This window comes from Acanthopagrus latus, chromosome 2 (genome assembly GCF_904848185.1).
Source record: "Acanthopagrus latus isolate v.2019 chromosome 2, fAcaLat1.1, whole genome shotgun sequence".
Lineage (NCBI taxonomy): Eukaryota > Metazoa > Chordata > Actinopteri > Spariformes > Sparidae > Acanthopagrus > Acanthopagrus latus.
The window spans coordinates 3,838,682-3,858,938 of NC_051040.1; the positions used below are offsets into that span (position 1 = coordinate 3,838,682).

General features: G+C 44.5%; 1 protein-coding gene across 4 annotated transcripts; it reads left to right on the forward strand.

The window, feature by feature from the left end:
• Positions 1 to 212: 212 nt before the first annotated feature.
• On the forward strand, positions 213 to 19,017 carry galnt17 (polypeptide N-acetylgalactosaminyltransferase 17). Of its 4 annotated transcripts, none has more exons than XM_037086505.1 (13): positions 213 to 620; positions 795 to 966; positions 1,067 to 1,465; positions 3,285 to 3,468; positions 6,726 to 6,892; positions 11,823 to 11,997; positions 12,808 to 13,005; positions 13,777 to 13,894; positions 14,459 to 14,644; positions 14,898 to 15,035; positions 15,442 to 15,537; positions 16,959 to 17,120; positions 17,746 to 19,017. In XM_037086505.1, exons 3-13 carry the CDS (start codon positions 1,228 to 1,230, stop codon positions 17,878 to 17,880), a joined length of 1,797 nt encoding a protein of 598 aa, XP_036942400.1. In that variant the 5' UTR covers positions 213 to 620; positions 795 to 966; positions 1,067 to 1,227; the 3' UTR covers positions 17,881 to 19,017. The 4 variants fall into 4 exon arrangements, with proteins under 4 accessions (XP_036942400.1, XP_036942407.1, XP_036942392.1 ...); XM_037086512.1 differs by having other exon boundaries at positions 213 to 600; positions 813 to 966; XM_037086497.1 differs by having other exon boundaries at positions 213 to 966.
• Positions 19,018 to 20,257: the final 1,240 nt, after the last annotated feature.

The following is a 20,257-nucleotide window of genomic DNA, read 5'->3' on the forward strand; positions in this document are numbered from 1 at the left end:
TCGGCTCTGTGAGGGCGGTGATGATTTTTCTGCAGAGTGTTTTAAACATGATCCCAGCGTGATTATCTCTGAAATGACAAAAAAGTTAAGTATAAAATTACATTTCTAGTCTTAAAAGATCCCCAGTGCACTGTGGGAACCCCTGTGAGACATTTGAATATTCCCCTAATTGCAGATGATGAGGCAGCAGTGAGCAGACACCCCACCCACCGGCGCTGCCCTGCTGCGAAGTGAAACGTCGCCGGATCCACTCCACGTTTTTCCGTGCGCCCTTATTAAGCTCCGTGTAGGTTATAAGGAGAAGTAGAGGAAATAACAAGGCGCAACAAACAAGAAGGGGCGTGTAGAATAACAGGAAAGGTGTCGGTGTGTGTGTGTGTGCTGAAGGAGTGATGGAATATGTGAAAAACGAGAGATCAGGGCGCGTTTCTCTGCTGCCGCCGCGGTCCCGGATCATCTGAGCCTCCACCGGAGGATGCTGCGTCTCCTGAAGCGCTCACATCCCGCAGCTCCGCTCTGCTCCGCGGCAGCTCACTGAGAATATTACAGCGTGTGACGGCCGGACGACGATGTACGAGCGGACAAACAGGGAGCACGAAGGTTGACTGAACATTTGGAAGGTGTTTTTCTCTCTCTCTCTCTCTGAGTGTCTGAGAGGATTTTCCTGCGCGCAGTGCTCCTCAGTCGCATCACTGCCGACTTCTGTTACAGACGCAGCAGGAGGAGGGAGAAAAAAAAAAAGAAGAACGGACTTGATTTTTTTTTTTCTTCTGCTCTCTTGTTAAATAATTTAGGAGTATCTGTTCCCTCAGGATCAACATATGCTGCTGGCTTTGTTTAACATCGTCCGTGCATGATCCTGCAGCCCGGCTGGAGGTGGCGCTGACACGGATGGAAGCCGATGGCCAGGCGCCCCGAATTTGCTCAGAAGGGGGATGCAACCTAAAATAACCCCGGTGCCAAATGGTAAGAGAGCAGATTAATGACCGGGGGTCGCTGCGGTAACGTGTGGTGTTGTTTCTCTGTGAGCTTTAACCAGAATCATTATGCTGAATTATCCCCGCAGCTTCCCGCACGTCAGCCTCAGGAGCCCTGAATCTGTGACACCTTCGGCTTCTCCGGAGAGACTCCCCCCCCCCCCCCCCTTCCTCCTCCTCCTCCTCCTCCTCCTCCTCCTGTCCCCCCCCCCCCCCCGACACTCGGAGCCCGGACACCGGCGACTTTTTAATGGCTTTTGTGTTCAGAAGATGGAGGGTTTTACTGGTGCTGAACGTGCTCGCTGTTGCTGGCTTCATGACTTTCTGGGCCAAGTGCAACACACGCAGCGTCCAAGCCGCCGGTCCGGAGGCTCCGGCTGACGGGAAGAGGCCCCGGGGCAACGGGACGCAGGGGCCCAGCATCAGCCATGAGGTGCTGCTGAAGAGGCTCAGCTCGCTGGAGGACGTGGTGTACCGGCAGTTAAACGGTAAAGAGCAGCGTAACATCTAAACTGAAATAACACGTCGACATGATCTCCCTCCAGGAGTCTGCAGAGGGAGGAAGAGTTTCTCCTGGAGCGGTGGAGATGTGACAGCATGATCTGACCTCCTCCTCCTCCTCCTCTTCCTCTTCTTCCTCCTCTTCCTCCTCCTCCTCTTCCTCCTCCTCCTCCTCCTCTTCCTCCTCCTCCTCCTCTTCCTCCTCCTCTTCCTCCTCCTCCTCCTCTTCCTCCTCCTCCTCCTCCTCTTCCTCCTCCTCCTCCTCTTCCTCCTCCTCTTCCTCCTCCTCCTCCTCCTCCTCCTCCTCCTCCTCCTCCTCCTCCTCCTCCTCCTCCTCCTCCTCCTCTTCCTCCTCCTCCTCCTCCTCTTCCTCCTCCTCTTCCTCCTCCTCTTCCTCCTCCTCTTCCTCCTCCTCCTCTTCCTCCTCCTCCTCCTCCTCCTCCTCCTCCTCTTCCTCCTCCTCCTCCTCCTCCTCAGACTCCTGACAGTATTTCATTTTAAACAAGTTTGATGAGATTATGGAAGAAAACATCCTCTATTTAACTTCTGCAGCAGGGCAGCAAAGATCACCGATGAAATTATAAATGATTAATGAAAAAAACATTTAATTTTGAAAACCTACATCAAGGTCAAATCTGGTTTTAGTTGGATGAATAAACATTTAATTATCCTGAATTCATGACAAAGTCATCAAAACGGAAATTAACTTTTTAAATGGTGATTTTATGTTTGATTAAACTTCAGTTAATCGTTATTTCACAGCCAACAAACAATAAAATGTGTTATGAATGATGTATTATGACTTTTTTTATCGTAAAGTTGTAACTCATCTTTACAGCATTTTCTTTATTAATGTTTTATACGATTTTTCACAGCTGAAATAACTGTTAACTAAAGTTTAATGAACTATAAAAGTAAAGAACTTTTATTAATGATAATTCATAGTTAAAAGTTTAAACACACTGCAGATGCCTTTTTCCAGGATTTTGTGTTTTCACCTGTGTCCTCGTGTTCGTTGGTTTGTCAGTGTGTTTACACCAAAACTACACAATTCCCATGATTCCCGGGAAACTTCGATGGAGGATCTCGTCCCAGAATAGACCCCAGTAACTTTTGGTGGAGTAAATCCTGGATCTTTTCTGCCCTTCGTTGTATTTAATGAATCCCTGAGGGAGCCCTGGGGTAACGGGGGGGTCAGAGGTCAGGGTCGACTACAGATCCGGAGCTTTTAGGGATCCGCTGCCTTCAGGACTCTTCAGCAGGATGTTTGCCAACGCGGAGGCTTTGAAACACAGCTCGCCACGCTGAAGGAGTCACTTTAATCACACTGCCGCCCACAAACACATCCAGTCACACAAAGAAGAAGCTTATTTTATCCCTCATTTCAAACAGTGAAATCCTTGAAGCTTCATTAACAGTTTGCAGCCTTGAATTGAGTGTTGTTTTTTTTTTTAACTTTTATCATTAAAAGTGTTTCATGTGGTGTTCCCACACAGGAGCCGCTGACCTCAGTGAGAGGAGGAAGTCCTGGAATAGGCCCACACACGTCTCTGTTAGTCGAATATATCTGCACAGGGAAGGTGCGCTGTGTGAATCTGTGCCAGCGCTTGTCATAATGTGAATTCAGCTCAGAGGTTTCACCTGCTTTGACAGCCTCTGACTTACACACTGCATGTTCCTGTGAGGCCGGAGCCGTGATGTGGAGGCGGGTTATCGGCTGTAAGCCACAGAGCGCCTCACTGAGGGGAGAGTGACTCAGCCCCGACTAAAGGATCCTGACATGTAATCTTGTTTTGCCTCACCCAGGTCTGTCCAAATCTCTGGGTCTGATTGAGGGCTTCGGAGGTCGGGGTAGAGGCGGCCTGGCCGCCACGCTGTCGCCAGCTGAGGAGAGCGACGCTAAATACCTGAGGGAGAAGTACGGCTACAACGCCTACCTCAGCGACAGAATCTCTCTGGATCGGACTATACCCGACCACCGGCCTGGAAAGTGAGTACGAGAGCAGATAAACTTAATATTTAATGTTAGTTCAGAGGAATAACATGCTGTAAAACTTATTTTCATATAAGTTTTATCCCTGATAGAGAAACAATCTGTCTCTGAGGTTTCTGCCTCTGACCAGTAAACTAGAGATAAGGGAATTTGTTTGTGATGCTGTTTGGTGAAATTACATGTAAAGAAACACTGTGCAGAATTATTAATTGTTGTTTGTAGACACATAATTCAGAAGTGGAGATAGTATTTGATGCTTTGGGTCAACGATCTATTATCTTTCTACAGAAATCACCCAGAAACACCCGAAACTGAGCAAAAATATTAAGAAAATAAGAAAAATAAGATTCAAAACTCGCTTCCAATGAAAAGTGTTCACGATGATTTCTGTGCACTGACCGGATAAAGTGGGATCCTGGTTATTGGAGAGACATTCACTCTGAGCTCTGACGTCCGTCTTTGCTTTAGCTGATTCATTCATGCTTCACAATAACGCACCACGCAGCCCACCTGACACTTCTCACTGTTTCTCTGTGGGCTCGCTCATGGCAGCTCCCCACGTCCCTCCATCCTCCTCCTTGTGTGCCATGTTTTAGATATCAGGCTGTCTCGGAGTTTCTCTTCTTATCTTTGTCTTTATCTTTACATACATACACAGAAACTGAGGGAAAATATGCAATTAAAATGGAGTTACCAGTCAGATTTGTGGTCATTACCTAAGTTATATCCAAATATGACATATATATTTTCGGTAAATGTAGAATATAACATTCAGTCCACTGTTTTACGTCTTTTTCACATTGCTTTTTGATGTAATACAGCTGGTTTATTAGGAGTTATTGCCTGATTTAAAACATCTTTTAGAAAAGTTATCAAACAGCAATCAAACGTAAAAGTTTCATTGTTTTTGATGAAATGATTAAAATAGTGATACTCCTCATTATATTCATACGATTCAGATTTTCGTTGTTACCCATTTGGATGAAAGTTGAGCGTGCATCATCTGTGTGAAAAGTCCAAAACGTGCACGCTTGAGTTGCACAAATGTGAGATTTGTTTTGATGACCGTTCTCATGTGATAAGGCCGACACACACGCAGTGCTCGTCCGTCCCGTTGAATCTCTCCCTCCCTCGCTGCCTCTTACTCATGTTTGATGCAGACGCAATCACAGGCTGGCTATTGATCTCCAGCCATGCACGGATGCTCCAGCCACACATTAAAGCAACACTTTGAATCGTGCTGCTTATTATTGATGAACATGCAGATCCTCGTGTGTGTATCGTAGCGGCGTTCATGGTGCAGGTCCTGTAAAAGAGTTTGTGTGCGTGTCTCTGGCCCACATTGCTGGTTAATCGAGAAACAGCCCTTCTTTTTGAAAGTCAGCGATGATGAGAAAGCCTCGGGCGTAACGCTGCCACCAACTGTGTGCGAGTGTGTCGGGGCTGCGGAGCGGAGGAATCAGGATCCAGCACTCTCGTTTGTCACTCGGGGGGGTCTTTTATGTTGCCGGGATCAAAGCGGCGTGTGAAGCGTGTTGGGGTGTGATATCTTCAGGCTCAGCAGCAGCATGTATGATGGATTCTGAGGAGTCGCCTATGTTTAACTGAAGGTCCCTTTACAGGCGCCCACAGCCGGAGGTGACGGTGAAAAGACGGAGATGTAAAGAAACAAAGAAGAAACGTAGTTTAGGGGAATTTTTCTAAATCTGCTTACTGTCTCCTCTGCAGCTGCTACTGAAACTTTCTTTCCCCAGAATTATGAAATAATACGCGCCAACTGATACGTAGGCGCAACAGATTTGAGCTGTGCTCAGATATGTCAGTATATATCGGCTGATAAGAAAATACGTAATTCCAAAAGAAAAGCCAGCAGCTGATGAGCTGACTCTTGCAGTCACACTCAGATTAGTCAATGAAGCTGTGCTTGTAAAGTGACGAGTTCACGCTCTCACACTTGGAATCATTCATGCTGCTTCCTTCTATCTGCTGCACGCTGCTGTCACTGGTTACGCTGCTTTGCACCAGCTCGGCCTCCTCCTGTTCTTATTACCATAATTACCGCGGCGTCCCCCGCCTTGTATATTACGAACATAGATTCTCCATATCAGTGCCTAATGCATCTGCCCTGAGGGGGGGGTTGTGTTTAATATGTTCCCCTCAGACTTTTACACTTTTAATTGGCTTCAGCTGGAGAACTTCTTCAAACACAGAACCTTCTCTGGAATCAATGTACTTCATTAAAAAAAGAAAAAACGAGTATCTCAATCATATACATCTGAGGGCTCGGCAGGATAGCTTTAAGATAATGTTGCAGTATTTTTAGGCTGTACAGGAAAAACAATATATCTCTATATTTTTAAATCTTTTCAAAAGGACTTCATAAATGCTATCGTGATTTTTTTTTACTAAATATCTCAGAAATCTATAGTATGACAGTATTGCAGGTATGACTTGATACTTTTCATAAAATATAAACACTATATAAGAGAGTTTTGATAAATAATCACCAGTACAACAAGTCTGGTAAGTTCAGAAGATACATCACGTTACTTTAACACAGCTGTTAAAACCAGGAAAAGAAAACACTAATGCCATATCGTGATGTATCAATATTCAACATCAACATCATGTCATCGCATTTGTAATATTCATAATTAAAGCTGTTTTCTTGTGGAACGTATGCAAAACCCCACAGCTTCATGTCAAATATCTCAGAGGGTAGAATAAGAATATATTATGATAACAACCAATGCTGAGTGTTTCCTGCCGAAACGCCGGTTTTGCCGATTTCCATCAAAACGTTGGATTTATTATAGGATTCCTTGTAATTAGAATTAAATTACATGTAGGAAATAAGATTGCTGATACGAAAGAAGACAGGAAAAGGGGATTAGTAAAGGAAAGCATTTCCTCTCCCACCCTTACTAAACTTAGAGCCGGAGCCTCGCCCTGCCTCTTTCCTCTTCATTAGAGCTCCTTAAACTAAACGGCAGCGAAGAAAAAACAGGCCTCCTATCTGCAGCAGACAAACTATGAATAGGCCAATTTGGTTGGCAGAACAGGAAGTGGCACGTGGTTTTCCTTTCAGCCTCATCGAACAAGATGTCAGCAGCCCCATGGAGGCAGTTTGGTCTTTTACAGCAATGATGGAGGATAAGTGGAGCGTGCAAAGCCCAGAATGTGGCTTCACAGGCGAGCGTGGAAGGGCTCTTGTGTTACAGATGGTGTGGTGTTGTTTGCGTGTCTCCGTACAGATGCAGAAAGGTCAGTTACCCGAGAGACCTCCCCCAGATCTCCCTCATCTTCATCTTCGTCAACGAGGCTCTGTCGGTGATCCTGCGCTCCGTCCACTCGGCTGTCAATCACACTCCGGCTCACCTGCTCAAAGAAATCATCCTGGTGGACGACAACAGCGATGACGGTCAGTAGAAACGGACGATTTCTTCTCCCAAATCACAAATAAGGAAAATTAAATAAAACATTTGCCTGTAGGGGCGGATGAAGAGAGGACTAAACAACCAGAGGGTGACAGAAGGCCTCTTAGTCTGATAGATGGCCTGTTCTCTCCTGACCAGCCACCAAATGATAGACATTATTTCACCCAGTTAGCTTCCTCAGAGGTTGTTTAAGAACATGCAAAGATTATAATTACTTTTTGACAGAGGTGTTGTTTTGTGTCTGCGATCCTGTTTGTTTTGGTTAGATTTTGTCCATTCTGTAAAAGAGACATGTACATTGAAGTGATATTGAACGATACGGCGGCGTTTCAGGCAAAAGATTTGTTTCGACTTTGCCGTGAGTAGAGGTGTATGAATCGTGGCTCATCCGGATCTTTAACCCGGGTCTTTAGAATAACCCCCGAGTTGCGAATCTGTAGCATCATTAACTCAAATCACTTGAGTCCTACTGTAATCAAATCTAAAATGATAAATAGCGTCACGCAGAGTCGTATACATAGCAAGCTCGTAGCCCATTAGCCCGCGAGCCGATGCTGGAAACACTTGTCGTCATAGCTCACGAGCCTCGATGCCGGAAACACAGCAGCAGACTCGTAGCTCGCGACTCGAGTCAGAGCAGGATAACGCAAACAGCCTAAACATAGCAGATCCAAAACAGTGAGTGGGTGTCTGCAACGAGTGAATCCACAGATCCTCCTACTCCGTTCGTGGAGTATGGGCTAGGACTGATTTTCCGTGGTGATTAAGCAATACTGACTCAAGTGACTCGCACAACCCGGTTCAATTTAGCGAGTGACTCAAGTGACTCGAATCCTTAAAAGGAACCGTATTTACCAGCTCTTGGCGTGAGAGCTTAGCTGAGATGATTCACTGAGATTAAAAGTTTGAAAGTAACACACGGACCAACAGGATCTGCTTTTAGGACACCGTGAGTGATCCTACAATCATGTATAAAAATCATTTAACATTCTGGAATATATGAATATTGGATGTCTTGGCATGAGATCATAATGTCGATAATGCTCTCACGTTTTTATGGTCATTATGAGGCTCCCTCTTATTGATTCCATATGTGTTTCCCACACATATACATGACTTGAGCAGGCCACACAGGTATATTAACGACCACTCAAGTATATCTGCTGACCCGTTTTCATATTCTTTACCTTCTTTTTTTTGTTTTATCTGTCTGAGACGATGACGTCATCCACAATCGATGTACTAGTGCGCAGTCTGCCCTCGCTCTACCCTTCCTGTCTTCTGAAGTTCGAACGTGCTCTGCAGAGAAACAGAGCAAGAGAGAGAGAGAAAGATGTTCTCTGTGATTGCGTCCATCCTGTGAACGCACAGATCGTGATACAACCTCTCCTCTTCACTGAGGGCCTGCTCCAGCCGCTCATTTCCTACAAGTGCACCTGGTTGTGGCGATTCAGTGCAGTTTCCAAAGGATTACATAATTAATGACAAGCCCCCTCCACATGCAAATCACCTGCCGTTGTGAAAACGGAATGAGAAAAATCCAGAAGTGTGTTTGGAGTGTGTTTGATGGGCGGCTTTATAAAATATACTGCTGATGAAGGGAGTCGTCAGAGCAGACACATACAGGGAGAGCTGAGAGGGCCTCGCTTTATCTTAATTGTGTAATGCGCACAAAACGTGGTGGTGGTGATGGGGGGTTTCTGTGCTGGTCTATTTTTGGCTCTGAGCAGTTTCCAAACAGCCAGCAAAGACTCCGGGAAGTTATCGGTCCTGGCCACTATTTAACGGGCAAATATAAGATATGTGTTATCAATCTAGACTTACAGCTGTCTGCAAGAAATCACATATTTTCCAAAATGTGAAACTGTTCCTTTAAAGCCACCACCAGTGGAGAGTGAAAACATGTTTGTTTTTTTTCGTTGAGGGAAGCCTTCACTGTCTTTCTTCGCTCTTCTTTCAGTGAAGAAATACTTTCCAGCTCTGGTGTAACAGATGCTGTAGTGCCGTCTACACTAACCTCTTCAAGATCTGTCATTGTTGTTCTCAAACGAACAGCTGCTTCTCTCGCCGGTCGTCGTATCGAAACCACAGCTGCAGCGTCCAGCAATTCCTCGTAGGATGCTGATTGGTCAGAGTTTGAGGGAAGGCAGGATGGATTCATGAGATTACGTGTTCTCGCCTCGTACAGGGAAATAAACTATGGTTATCATCTGTACTGTAGGAAATGATTGACACGTTCCACCTTTCAAACATAACTCACCGCCTGTTTTCATCCTCATGTGTTCCTCGTGAACATGCCGACGTGTCGCTCTCTGGAGTGTTATGGGATAAAGGCGTCACACTTGTGATGCGCCTTTGTCGGCCTGACAAGGTGATAAGCATCTCCTTGACAAAAGCCGTGGTCATTGCTTTTGAGGAGCAGCATCTGCCGAGTTGACTGATGGTGTCGGATTTTTGCAGGGGCAGACGGGCAGATAGAGGCGGAGCGCCACAATTGGATGTCACAGGAGAAATGTCCCTGTCTTATTTATCGGGCAGGGCTGCCAAGCCGGGCTTTGTGACATCAAGGGACGGTGAGAGAAAGACGAGGGGAGAGGAAAGAGATGAGACCAGGCAGCGCGTAAAGGAGAGAGGAGGTACAGGAAAGATAAAGAGCGAGGGGTGTTGGAGAGAAATTCAGGAAGAAATAAAGGAAGGATGGAAAGGTTGAGTGAGGAGAGTGGCGAGGGGTTTTGAATATAGACATAAGTGAAAAAGCAGGAGAGAAGAAGAGAGGAGCGGAGATGAAGAGGCATCAGAGGATGAAAGGGGAGGCTGAAAGAGCAACTAGGCTATTAGAGAAAGTGGCGGGGACGGGGAGAGGATGAGAGACAGAGAAGCTCTAAGATAAATGAGGTTGGACAGAGAGGAGGAGAACGAGCGCGAGGCGATGGAAATCCAGAATAAAGAGGGAGAGAGGGAGCAATCAGACAGAATGGAGAGCACACACAAATAACGAGGAAACGGGAAGATAACGACGAGATAGTCGAGGATTAAAGGATAAAGCTGATGTTATTCTGTCTCTCTTATTTTCCACAAATCTCATGAAAAACCAACAAAGCCATAGTCTGTCATTCAACTCTTTCTGATTTCCCTGCATCGTGTGCTTCAGCCCTGAGCCCCGCTGGTTCCTACCAAAGAAATAAATCCTCGCTTTTAAATCATTTCCTAGAAGAGACGGGCGCTGTAGCTTTTGCAAACGTTACTCAAGCATCCAATATTTATTGGTGATAAGAGAAATGTAGAATATTGCCATTCTTCTCCCTCAGAGAGTGTTGGAGGAAAGAAAGAGGAGGAGCAGCAGGAAGTGGAGGCAGTCGAACCCCATCTCGCCTCTCTCACATGAAACTGCTGATTGGCTGAGAGCCAGCGATCCATCACAGCGGGGAAGAGATCGCAGCGGCGCGGAGGGCGAGGCACGCAAACAAATAACGCTCGCCACTCTCACTGCCTGCACGAGTCTCCCGGCTCCGTGGCCTTGCAAGCGTACACACCCGAGTGTGTATGAATGATGTGGTGTGTGTGTGTGTGTGTGTGTGTGTTTGTGTGTTTGAGAAAGAGAAGACACAGCATAGGAAATGAGTTTGTGATCAAGAGCCAGTGTGAGTGAGAAAGAAACAGGGGAGAAAAAAAAGAAGCAGAGAGAAAGAGAAAGAACAGAGAGCATGAGAAATGTGTTTTTGTTTAAGGGAATTTTTAAGTGTGCATGTGTGTGTTTGTGATGCAGAAGAAGAGCGATTGTGAATGTATGTGTGTGTGTGTGTGTGTGTGTGTGTATCCGGGGGGGAAAGAGGCTGATGGGTTGATGGAGAGATCAAAGGTGGAGCAGTCGATGACACTCAGGAAGCTGCAGACTCTGATTTGTGTTGCGTGGAGTGTGTCGGAGCTGAAAGCAGCACCGCGGAGCACCGAGCCGACAGATTTATGTCATCTGACTGTTTCTGTTCCTGTGTGCGTCATTTGTTTTTCTTTCTCGACATAAAACTCATCGTGTGCTTGTGGTGAAACTTTTCGTTTCAGCGTCGGACCTGAAAAATGCGGCATCGCAAAAATCAGTCCTACAGAGAGAGAGAGATGATATAATTAGCATTATCCTTATAAATGGGCAAATAATTAATGAGAGGCTATTAAATGATTATGACGATCCACCTCAGCTTGTACAGTTCAGTGCTCCACGTCAGGTCAGATCTGCATTAATGATGATTTTTTTTATAAACGGGAGCTTCAAGCTTAATTTCACGTATTTTACTCCACTGTATTGATTTGGCGTTCGAGTCTGTAATTAACAAAACACGAACACAATGCATTCATTGATTAATTACAGTTTAATAACTGATGCATTCAAACATTTTTCATTACAGGATTTATGGGATTTAGGAGGATGTGTTGGCAGAAATGGAATATAATATTCACAGTTGTGTTTTCATTAGCGTTTAACAACCTGAAACTAAAGAGTCAGTGTTGTCGTCTTAGAATGAGCCTTTTATTTCAGGTCGTCATCTGCAAAGTCACGTTGCATCACCGTTTTTCTACAGTAGCCCAGGATGGACAAATCAAAACTGGGAGTAGATGAGGGCCTGAAACAATCAAATATATTAACACAGCAACTAACAGCACATGACTAGAAAGGAAAACTAATTTGGTGTTGGAAAAAATAAGAATTTAGAATAAAATGAACTCATCTGTGAGCGATATACGTTCAGTGTGAGATCAGAGCAGAGGGTGAAATAGGACACAAGTGAGTTATTTTATTATTTGAAAACAGTCTGCAGTAAGTGGAAAGGCAGAAACTGGAACTATCAGGACTTCAATATGTCTAACTATCACTATCATACGATGTTTTGCTTGGTGTTATCTTCGTCTTTCGGACTGCAGAGCAGCTGAAAGGACCGCTGGAGGAGTATGTGAACAAGCGCTACCCCGGCCTGGTGAAGATCGTCAGGAACCAGAAGAGAGAGGGACTGATCCGGGCCAGAATCGAGGGCTGGAAGGTCGCCACCGCCGAGGTGACGGGATTCTTTGACGCCCATGTGGAGTTCACCCCATCCTGGTGAGTAAGACGGGAGTAAATAATGATACCTGCTCTTTTTAAGAGTCAGTGACGTCTGGAATGAAAACACCTCCTTCCTCTTTTCAGGCAGAACTTCACTTGGACTTGAATGTTAGAAATTAGTATTCCAAACCAAACGGTGTGACAACCACTGAATTACAAACAATGATAAGAGCAATAACAAGAATAGACTGTAGGTACCACTTTAAAAAGAAAGTTACAAGGTGCTTTACAGAATCATTAAAGGAGAGAACAAAGGACGGCAGCGGCAGCATAAAGCGAACACACAAAAAGCAATTTCACACCTGAGAGGCTTTAAGATAAGGAGTGACGGAGAAGGGTGAAGCCCGTAGAATCAGGATTAAAAGATACGGTAAGACGTATAGCTCCTCAAATAAACAAAACATAAAACGAGCAATAAAATAGGGCATTCTTGAAAGTACATTTCAAGAAATCATTTAAAAGATGAAAATGATTTGGCTGAGACGGGAGCTCTTGACTGCCTTTTTGTAAATCCCACTGACACCTTCTTTTATAGGTCTCTTATTCGTTTTCAAGCTCAGTGTGTACTTGAGAGTGTGTACACAACCCAGTTCACTCAGCATAAATAGACACATGCCCTCCAGAGCTGCACTGAGCCGAATCAAATAGAATTTGTAATAAAGTTGGTACAACTTGAGGGACCGTATAACTGAGCAAAGTGGGTGAAAGAGAGGGGGGATCTTAAAAGAAGCTCCGTGCCGTCTGACTTTCATTTTGTGTCTGCAAAGTCTGGACGTGTGTGTGTGTGTGTTTATTCTCCCCCGTCAGGGCCGAGCCGGTTCTGGCCAGAATAAAAGAGGACCACAAGAGGATTATTCTGCCCTCCATCGACAACATCAAGCACGACACGTTCGAGGTGGAGCGCTACGAGAACTCGGGCCACGGCTACAACTGGGAGCTGTGGTGCATGTACATCAACCCGCCCAAACAGTGGTGGGATGACGGAGACATATCGGCTCCCATCAGGTGAGCCAACCACACCGCAACATCAGAAAGTCATACTCGAGTAAAAGTAAAGTTACCGTGTCGTAATATAAATTTGTAAAGGTATCAGACCCGATATTCACCTTTGTTTTGATTTGTTTTTTATCCAATTGCTGATAAAAATGAATTAATTTTAAATGTTGCTGTGATGCAGCGTGCAGTCTGCAAAGTCACCAATAAGAATCAAACAAATGTAGTGGAGTGAACGTTTAAAGTAGCAGAAAACAGAAACACTCTTATATTTATTAACAAGTTTTTTTTCTCTAGTGATTTTTGAAAGAAGCGCAGTTTTGTGTTAGTTTGTGTCTCTGCATATTTTCAAAATTTCTTGGGGGAAAAACTCATCTGACAAATGAGGAATCAATAAGAGGAGAACGACATATAAGATGATAAATTAGCACCAGACTCCCTCAAAGTAATTTAAAAACAGCAGTTTTTGTGCTGAAAATTAGATTATCATCATTTGATGTCCACCCAGATATTTGCGTAAAATCATATTTTTCCGTTTTTTTTTTTTATTCCAAATAAACACTAATGAATAAGCTGATTTTATATAATAAGAAAAGAAAATCAAAATGCATATTTTACTTTTACACACGCATACAAACATCTTTATGCTGCATTCTCACAGACAAATGCAAACAGACAAATGTCCTGATTTACAGTAACATGTCCACACACAACACAACACACGTGCAGGATCAAATGTTCTTGGTCACTTGTCCTCATATTGCTGCGTTTCCCTCGTTGCAGGACTCCCGCCATGATCGGCTGCTCCTTCGTTGCCAACCGCGACTACTTCGGCGAACTCGGCCTGCTCGACTCGGGCATGGACGTCTACGGGGGGGAGAACATCGAACTGGGCATCAGGGTTTGTGTGTCACCCAGTTTCCTCCTCTTCCTGCTCCCTTTCTACCCCTGTAGGTTTAAGTGGAGCAGTGGCCACCGTAGCGTGGCACCGCTGATAAATGAGGCCCCATTAGGAGTCCTGGAGGACCAGCCCCGTGTGTGCAGCTCACAGCAGGGCAATGGAGATAAATAGGTCACATGGAGCGAGAAGGTTGGGAGTCTGTTCCTGTATATCCAGAGAGATGGAGAGTCAGTTGTTGCTCTGCAGGGTTTTTGTGGGGTTTTTTTGCCAAAAAGCAGAGGAAAGAAAATTGAACATTTTCCAAATGTCAGTGATAAATATGAGAAAAATAGACTATTTCTAGTTCTGCCGTTGGATAAGTGAGGTAAGGGTTATTTAATCAATTACTGTAATACCAACTTTAAAGATTGAAGACTTGAATTATCCCAAACGTTTCCAACAACCAAGAGAAATCTGTCATTTTGTCAGCTGTCTCTGTAACTTCTGGGAAAACATTAAGTAACGTAACGAACGTAACGTAGCTAGCTTTGATTTCATTCCTTTTTTTAAACCTCCTACCTGCAGGTGTGGCTGTGTGGAGGCAGTATGGAGGTGCTGCCTTGTTCCAGAGTGGCTCACATCGCACGGATGAAGAAACCCTACCACAGTAACATAGCCTTCCACACGCGGCGTAACGCTCTACGCGTGGCTGAGGTCTGGATGGATGAGTACAAGTCCAACGTCTACTTGGCCTGGAACATTCCTGTGGAGGTGAAGGATGATGTTTTTTTATTGCACATGAACAATGTTTCCCACATGGCAGAAAACAGAAATGTCTAAACTTTGATGAACTGGGAATTAGTCGACTCATTTCTGTGGGAGTAATCAACAGACGATAGCAAAGTGGAAATTTGTGTTAAAATATTCTGTGGCACCATTTAAACTATTCATGTGGGGGGGAAAGAAAAAAAAAATGCCTCCGTAAAGCAAAGACTTCCCATAATGACTCGCTGTGCTCTTGCAGAACCACGGTATTGATTATGGAGACATCTCTCAGAGGGTTGCACTGAGGAAGAGTCTGCAGTGTAAAAGCTTTGAGTGGTACCTCGACAATGTTTACCCGGAGATGAGGAGGTACAACAACACGCTCTTCTACGGCGAGGTGAGTCAGCAGTCAAACCAGACATTAAAGCAGGAGGGGGGCGGAGACAAGCTTGTACTTTTACGGTGTGCTGCATCTGTACATATAGATGAAACCACTGAAAATGGATGAGAAAAATAAATCCTTATTAAAAAAATATAAGAGAGCACATCCCCACACACTGTCTGAGCTGCGGGATAAAAAATAATACAACCCTGATTCCTGAAAGGTTTGGACTCTGTGTAACCTCTGCGCTCTGCAACATGTTCCAAACAAGCCGGGACAGAGCAGCAAAACAACGGAAACAGGGCTGTAGAAAATGTTTAATATGTGAACTTGAACACCTGAATACAAAGATATACAAAGATAGAGAGAACTGTGGCAGGTGAAGGCGAGTGGGATTATAAAAGACGCTCTGTGATTTCAGATTCGTAACTCTAAAGTGAGCCACCTGTGTATGGATCAGGGTGTGAAGGAGAACCACACGGCCACCCTGCACCCCTGCCATGGATGGGGTCCTCAGGTAGGACATGGACACAGGGGCCATACACCTGTGTAGACTCATGACCAAAACTGTCTGTATATGTATAAAGACTCATTTCTGCAGACGCATTCTTTTTGTCAGATTTATGAGGCTGTGTGACGAGTTATTCTGGTCGTTGTCTTACGTCATTTGTCCATATGTTGATGCAGAAACACATACATTTGAATTTGCATTTTGCTACCTGGACCCTCTCTGAGTCAGCAGACCCAGAAAAGAACAGTGCAACCGAGCGTTTCATCAGCGAGGTTCTCCGACATCATCGAGACAGCTGTCACGACTGTTACGCACAGCCGTGGCTATTTATAGAGCCCGTTCATGTATCTGTAAACCTACATTGCAGTAATATCCCAGTCATCATTAATAAACATCAGGAGGGTCATGACTAATATATTTTACTTAAGTGATTTGCAGCAAAACGCCCGTTGCAAGTTTTATTTGCAGGCTCCATCTTTCCCGTTGTATGACATGTATGACGTTTCAACTGCAGCTGCCTTGAGAAAAAAAACATGTGCATTATTTTTTTCCTCTTTAAATACGGTTCTATATGTGGGTCAAGGCGTACGTGTGGTTTTCATACGTACACGCATTAATACATCCGGCCCCAGACAGAGTGCATCTCTCACCACTTTCTTTGCCTCCCTCTTGAAAACACACTCAGCTCATTAACACTTTTCACCAGCGACGTGATTTACAGTTGTGTTTCTCGCACAGGCTCGGCTGAAATCCTTTTAGGATTTGCTGTCAGGATAAAAATGGTTCTGTGTTGCACTTTTTTCGTGCCCTGAGTCAGCCAGCGTCACTTCCTCTGCCCTTCAGCCCGCCGGGGGGGGGGGGATCTCTTCTTTAGCCTGCGGTGGTAAACTGGCACTGGTCTTTGTTTCAGTGGTAAAACGTTAGAAGCTTGCAGAGGTAAAAATAACTTCAAATGTGGCAGTTGTGCAGCACAATACCCCCTTTCTTCAAAAGTCACACTTCAGGTGTATTTTTAAGTCGTCTGCCTGATGAAACCAGAGCAGCAGTTTCTCACTTGCACTTTATGCAGGTAATTGCTTCCCAAGGTGTCTAAAGAAGCAGCAGTGACCTCTAGGGACTGAAAGAGGCATTGCATAATATACCTACAACACCTGGTTTAGCACTGCTGCAATCATACAAAGAATTTGAAACTAATCTTAAGGTTTGTTTGGAGCCCTGTGATTCAGACTGATGAGATGGGTGCTGTTTTAAAGGTGAAACTCTCGGCTACAGTGTATCACTCGGCAGGAAACACGTGTTAGTCATTCATATTGGACGGGCTGAGCCACAATCTCGGCAGGAAAACGCAACAGTAAACACCATCTGGCCTGTTTGTGACCCCCCCTTCCACACTGTTGAATATGTGCCATCTCCGTTTTTTGCCTCAGCTGGGACGTTACACCAAAGAGGGTCAGCTGTTCCTGGGCCCACTGGGCAGCACCGGGGAGGACACTCGCTGCGTGGTGGATGACCAGATCGGCAGCTTTCCTCAGCTCCTCAACTGTGACAAGGTGACCAACGTGAAGCAGAAGACGTGGCATTTCTCTCAGGTGAGAAAAAGAGAAAGGAAACTGTTGTGAGTGCTAAATGATGTGAACCTGATGTGGAAATGAGTGTTTAATTGGTGGCATCACACTCTATCCTGTGACACTTAAATGTTTGTGCTTAATAAAGGCTCAATATGTCATTTATGGTGTAATTAGTCTAAACCAATAGGCTGATTTTTGAGGACACAGGTCGTCACTTTTGACTTTTGGCACGTCTGACTTTTATTTTCTCTTTTTTTGGACACAAACCCAAAAAGTACATTTTCCATCAGTCTTTCATTTTTCACCTAAAGCTGAAGAGTCACAGCTTTGAAGCACTAGAAAAAGAGAGTTCACACAGAATAAAGCAGACTTTCATTTAACCGCAGTGAAGAATAAGTCCAGCAGAAACAGGCTGTGGTTTCCTGCAGTGGTATTCTTCACGGCAACAAGTCTTTACACTAATGTGTCGATGATTTTTCTGTTTTTTTTTTCACAATTAAAACGCTGTAATTAACACCTGAGAAGGTTAAATGAGAACCATCTTCCCACGTCAGGCCTGTCTCATCCCATCACAGTCACATGTGGTTCACAGTCCATCTGTTAAACCTGATAAAACCAGCAGGCCGTCTCTCCTCCTGCCCTGCAGAATGAGTCCATCATAAATCGAGCCACGGGGCGCTGTCTGGAGGTGGTGCCGGCTAATGTTTACTTCGGCCACCTGCTGGTCCTGCAGCCCTGCTCGGGGCAGAGGTGGACCATCAAGAACACCATGAAGCAGTAGCTGATGAGCCAATTTCACTGGGACCAATCACACCAGAGGCCACTTTCAAGAGCTCTCAGCTGAGCTCAGCTTGGCCGAGCGGCACCTGATGAGGCCGAGGCTCCTCGTCGTCTCAAGAGAAGACTTTTGTGAAAAACTTTTTTTTTTTTTTTTTTTTACAAACTGGACGTTCAAAGTGATGTAAGTTTAGGATGAGGACTGTTTCTCTCTCCATATGAATTTGACAAACCTTCGATGTGACGTTGCCATAATTCCTGTGCGTGCCACTTTCTCCACGGTGTGTTTAGGTTTAAGGATGAAGATTTGATCAGCCGAAACTGTGTTCTGTTTCATGTGGGGGGGAAAAGTAAGATTTTATCTTCATTCTCAAAATGTTTCTGCATTATTTCATTATGTGTCATGTTAGGTCTTTTAGAATAATTAAAATTAATTTTAATTTTCAGTAAGCGCTGATCAGAAAACATCGGCAGTGTTGTGAAAGGCTTCATCAGTGGTTTGACATTTTAGCTTAAGATGCCTGAAAATGAAGATTAACCCACAAACTATAACGCCCAAAAGTGATTTTTTCACAGAAGTATAGAACCCTGTAAATATTTATAATTTGAAGTAAAAGGCATTAACAATAAATATTACTTGGCGTATTGGAGCCTATTTTTTTTGCAGCTGTTGTAAATCATCTCAAACATCACGCCGTCGAGGGCTACTGGGCTGAATCATGGTTTTATAAATGTCGTGGACGCATTTGTCTTTTTTATTGTTAATTTTTATGAAAAGCATTCGGTAGCACCAAATGCAGCACATCCTGTAGCATGATTGTAAGTACTGTATGCACAAGGGGACAAAGTTGAGTTGAGCCGTTTTATTGTGTTACCTGCTGAGTGCCATAACTACTGCAGACGGCCAAAACCTGAAGCACTTTCTTGGACACGGAGATAGAAGTGTGGACTCTGAGAGAAATACTGAGTCGGTAACTGAAAAGTGCACAAGTGCAACGATTGTGGAAATGCTGGAGGCCTTTGAGGCCGGTATCGTTAATGTATTGAGATGTATATGATGTCATATAATCAATTAATTCAATGTTATCAGTTGGATTTTTGCTCCCAAGATTGTCTTCCAATAAACAACTGATTTCCTGGATTTTTCCTTGTACAGTTTTGATTCTGATTGGTTAAACTTAATGTTTTAGGTAATTTGATTTGTAGAGTCACTCAACCTGTAGATCAAATATTGTTTAAAGATACTAACGTTTGTACTTTGTTATAAACTCCCCGTACGATCATGCCCATGCAGGGCGCCTTTCTTTTCAGCTGCTCCGTCCACTTGCTCGGTTTTGGTCAACATCTTTTCTCCTTCTGTTGAGATTCACCCTTTAAACCGTCTCTAAAAATAGACGACTTCAAAAGAGATTTCACCCTCTGCTCAAAGCCGCGTGGCATCTGGTGCGACCGAACACCAACTTGCCTTATGAATAGTTTAATCACATATGCTTTATAAAAGCGGCACGCCAAAATATTACACAAGCTCATCTGAGGCAGCCAGGTGGCCCGACATAAAAGACACTGTCCTATAAAAGAGAAGTTATGGAGTCGGTCCTTAAAAGGCCGCGTGTCCTGTGAAAAAGTGTCCTTGAACCAGACGCTGAACTCTGTCTGCTCGCTCGCACTAAGCTCCTCTGGATGAAGCATCAGCTAAATGCTCAGGATGTAAATGAAACAGGAGGAGCCTGCTGGGAGCACAAGGGCCTGATTTTAGCAGAGAGCTGGAGAGGGTGGTGCAGCTCTGGAGGACAGAGTCTGCATGCAAACACAACACAGACTGCTGATCAGACTCTTTAACGACAGAGGGCCAGCTCATCTCTTCCCTGCATTAAACAGGATTAATAACAGGGCGGTTAAAATCCTGCTAAATGTCAACAGTTACTGTAATTAACACCAAGGACAGTCGGATCAAACGAGCTTAACAGACGCTCGTTATGTTACTAAAGTAGTGTATCAGGCGGGTTGCGCAGGGACAGGAGTGTGGCTACTTTGCAGATTTTAACATGCAAACAGGAACATTTTACATCACATTAACATTCTAGCTGATTAAAGGAATAGTGTGTAGGATTTAGTGGCATCTAGTGGTGCAGTTGCAGATTGCAACTAACTGAATATCCTCTCCTGTGGTGGAGGACAAAATGACAAAGCTCCTCTCTACAAGTCAGTGTTTGGTTTGTCCCTTCCAGGCTGCTGTAGGAACATGGTGGTGCAACACAGCCGACTCTGCTGGAGTAACTTTTTAACATTATTTTGGATGTGAAATCTGAATATAGTTACATTACTCTGTCACTGTGGGTGAAATCATTTAAAAATGAATCATGAGAATCAGTGATAGTGTT

Excerpts from the sequence above, each read along its gene's own strand:
- galnt17 (XM_037086497.1), top strand. The coding sequence starts at position 1,228 with ATGGCTTTTGTGTTCAGAAGATGGAGGGTTTTACTGGTGCTGAACGTG. Across the intron at positions 3,469-6,725 it reads CCCGACCACCGGCCTGGAAA|ATGCAGAAAGGTCAGTTACC; the intron begins GTGAGTACGAGA and ends GTCTCCGTACAG. Across the intron at positions 6,893-11,822 it reads GGACGACAACAGCGATGACG|AGCAGCTGAAAGGACCGCTG; the intron begins GTCAGTAGAAAC and ends TTCGGACTGCAG.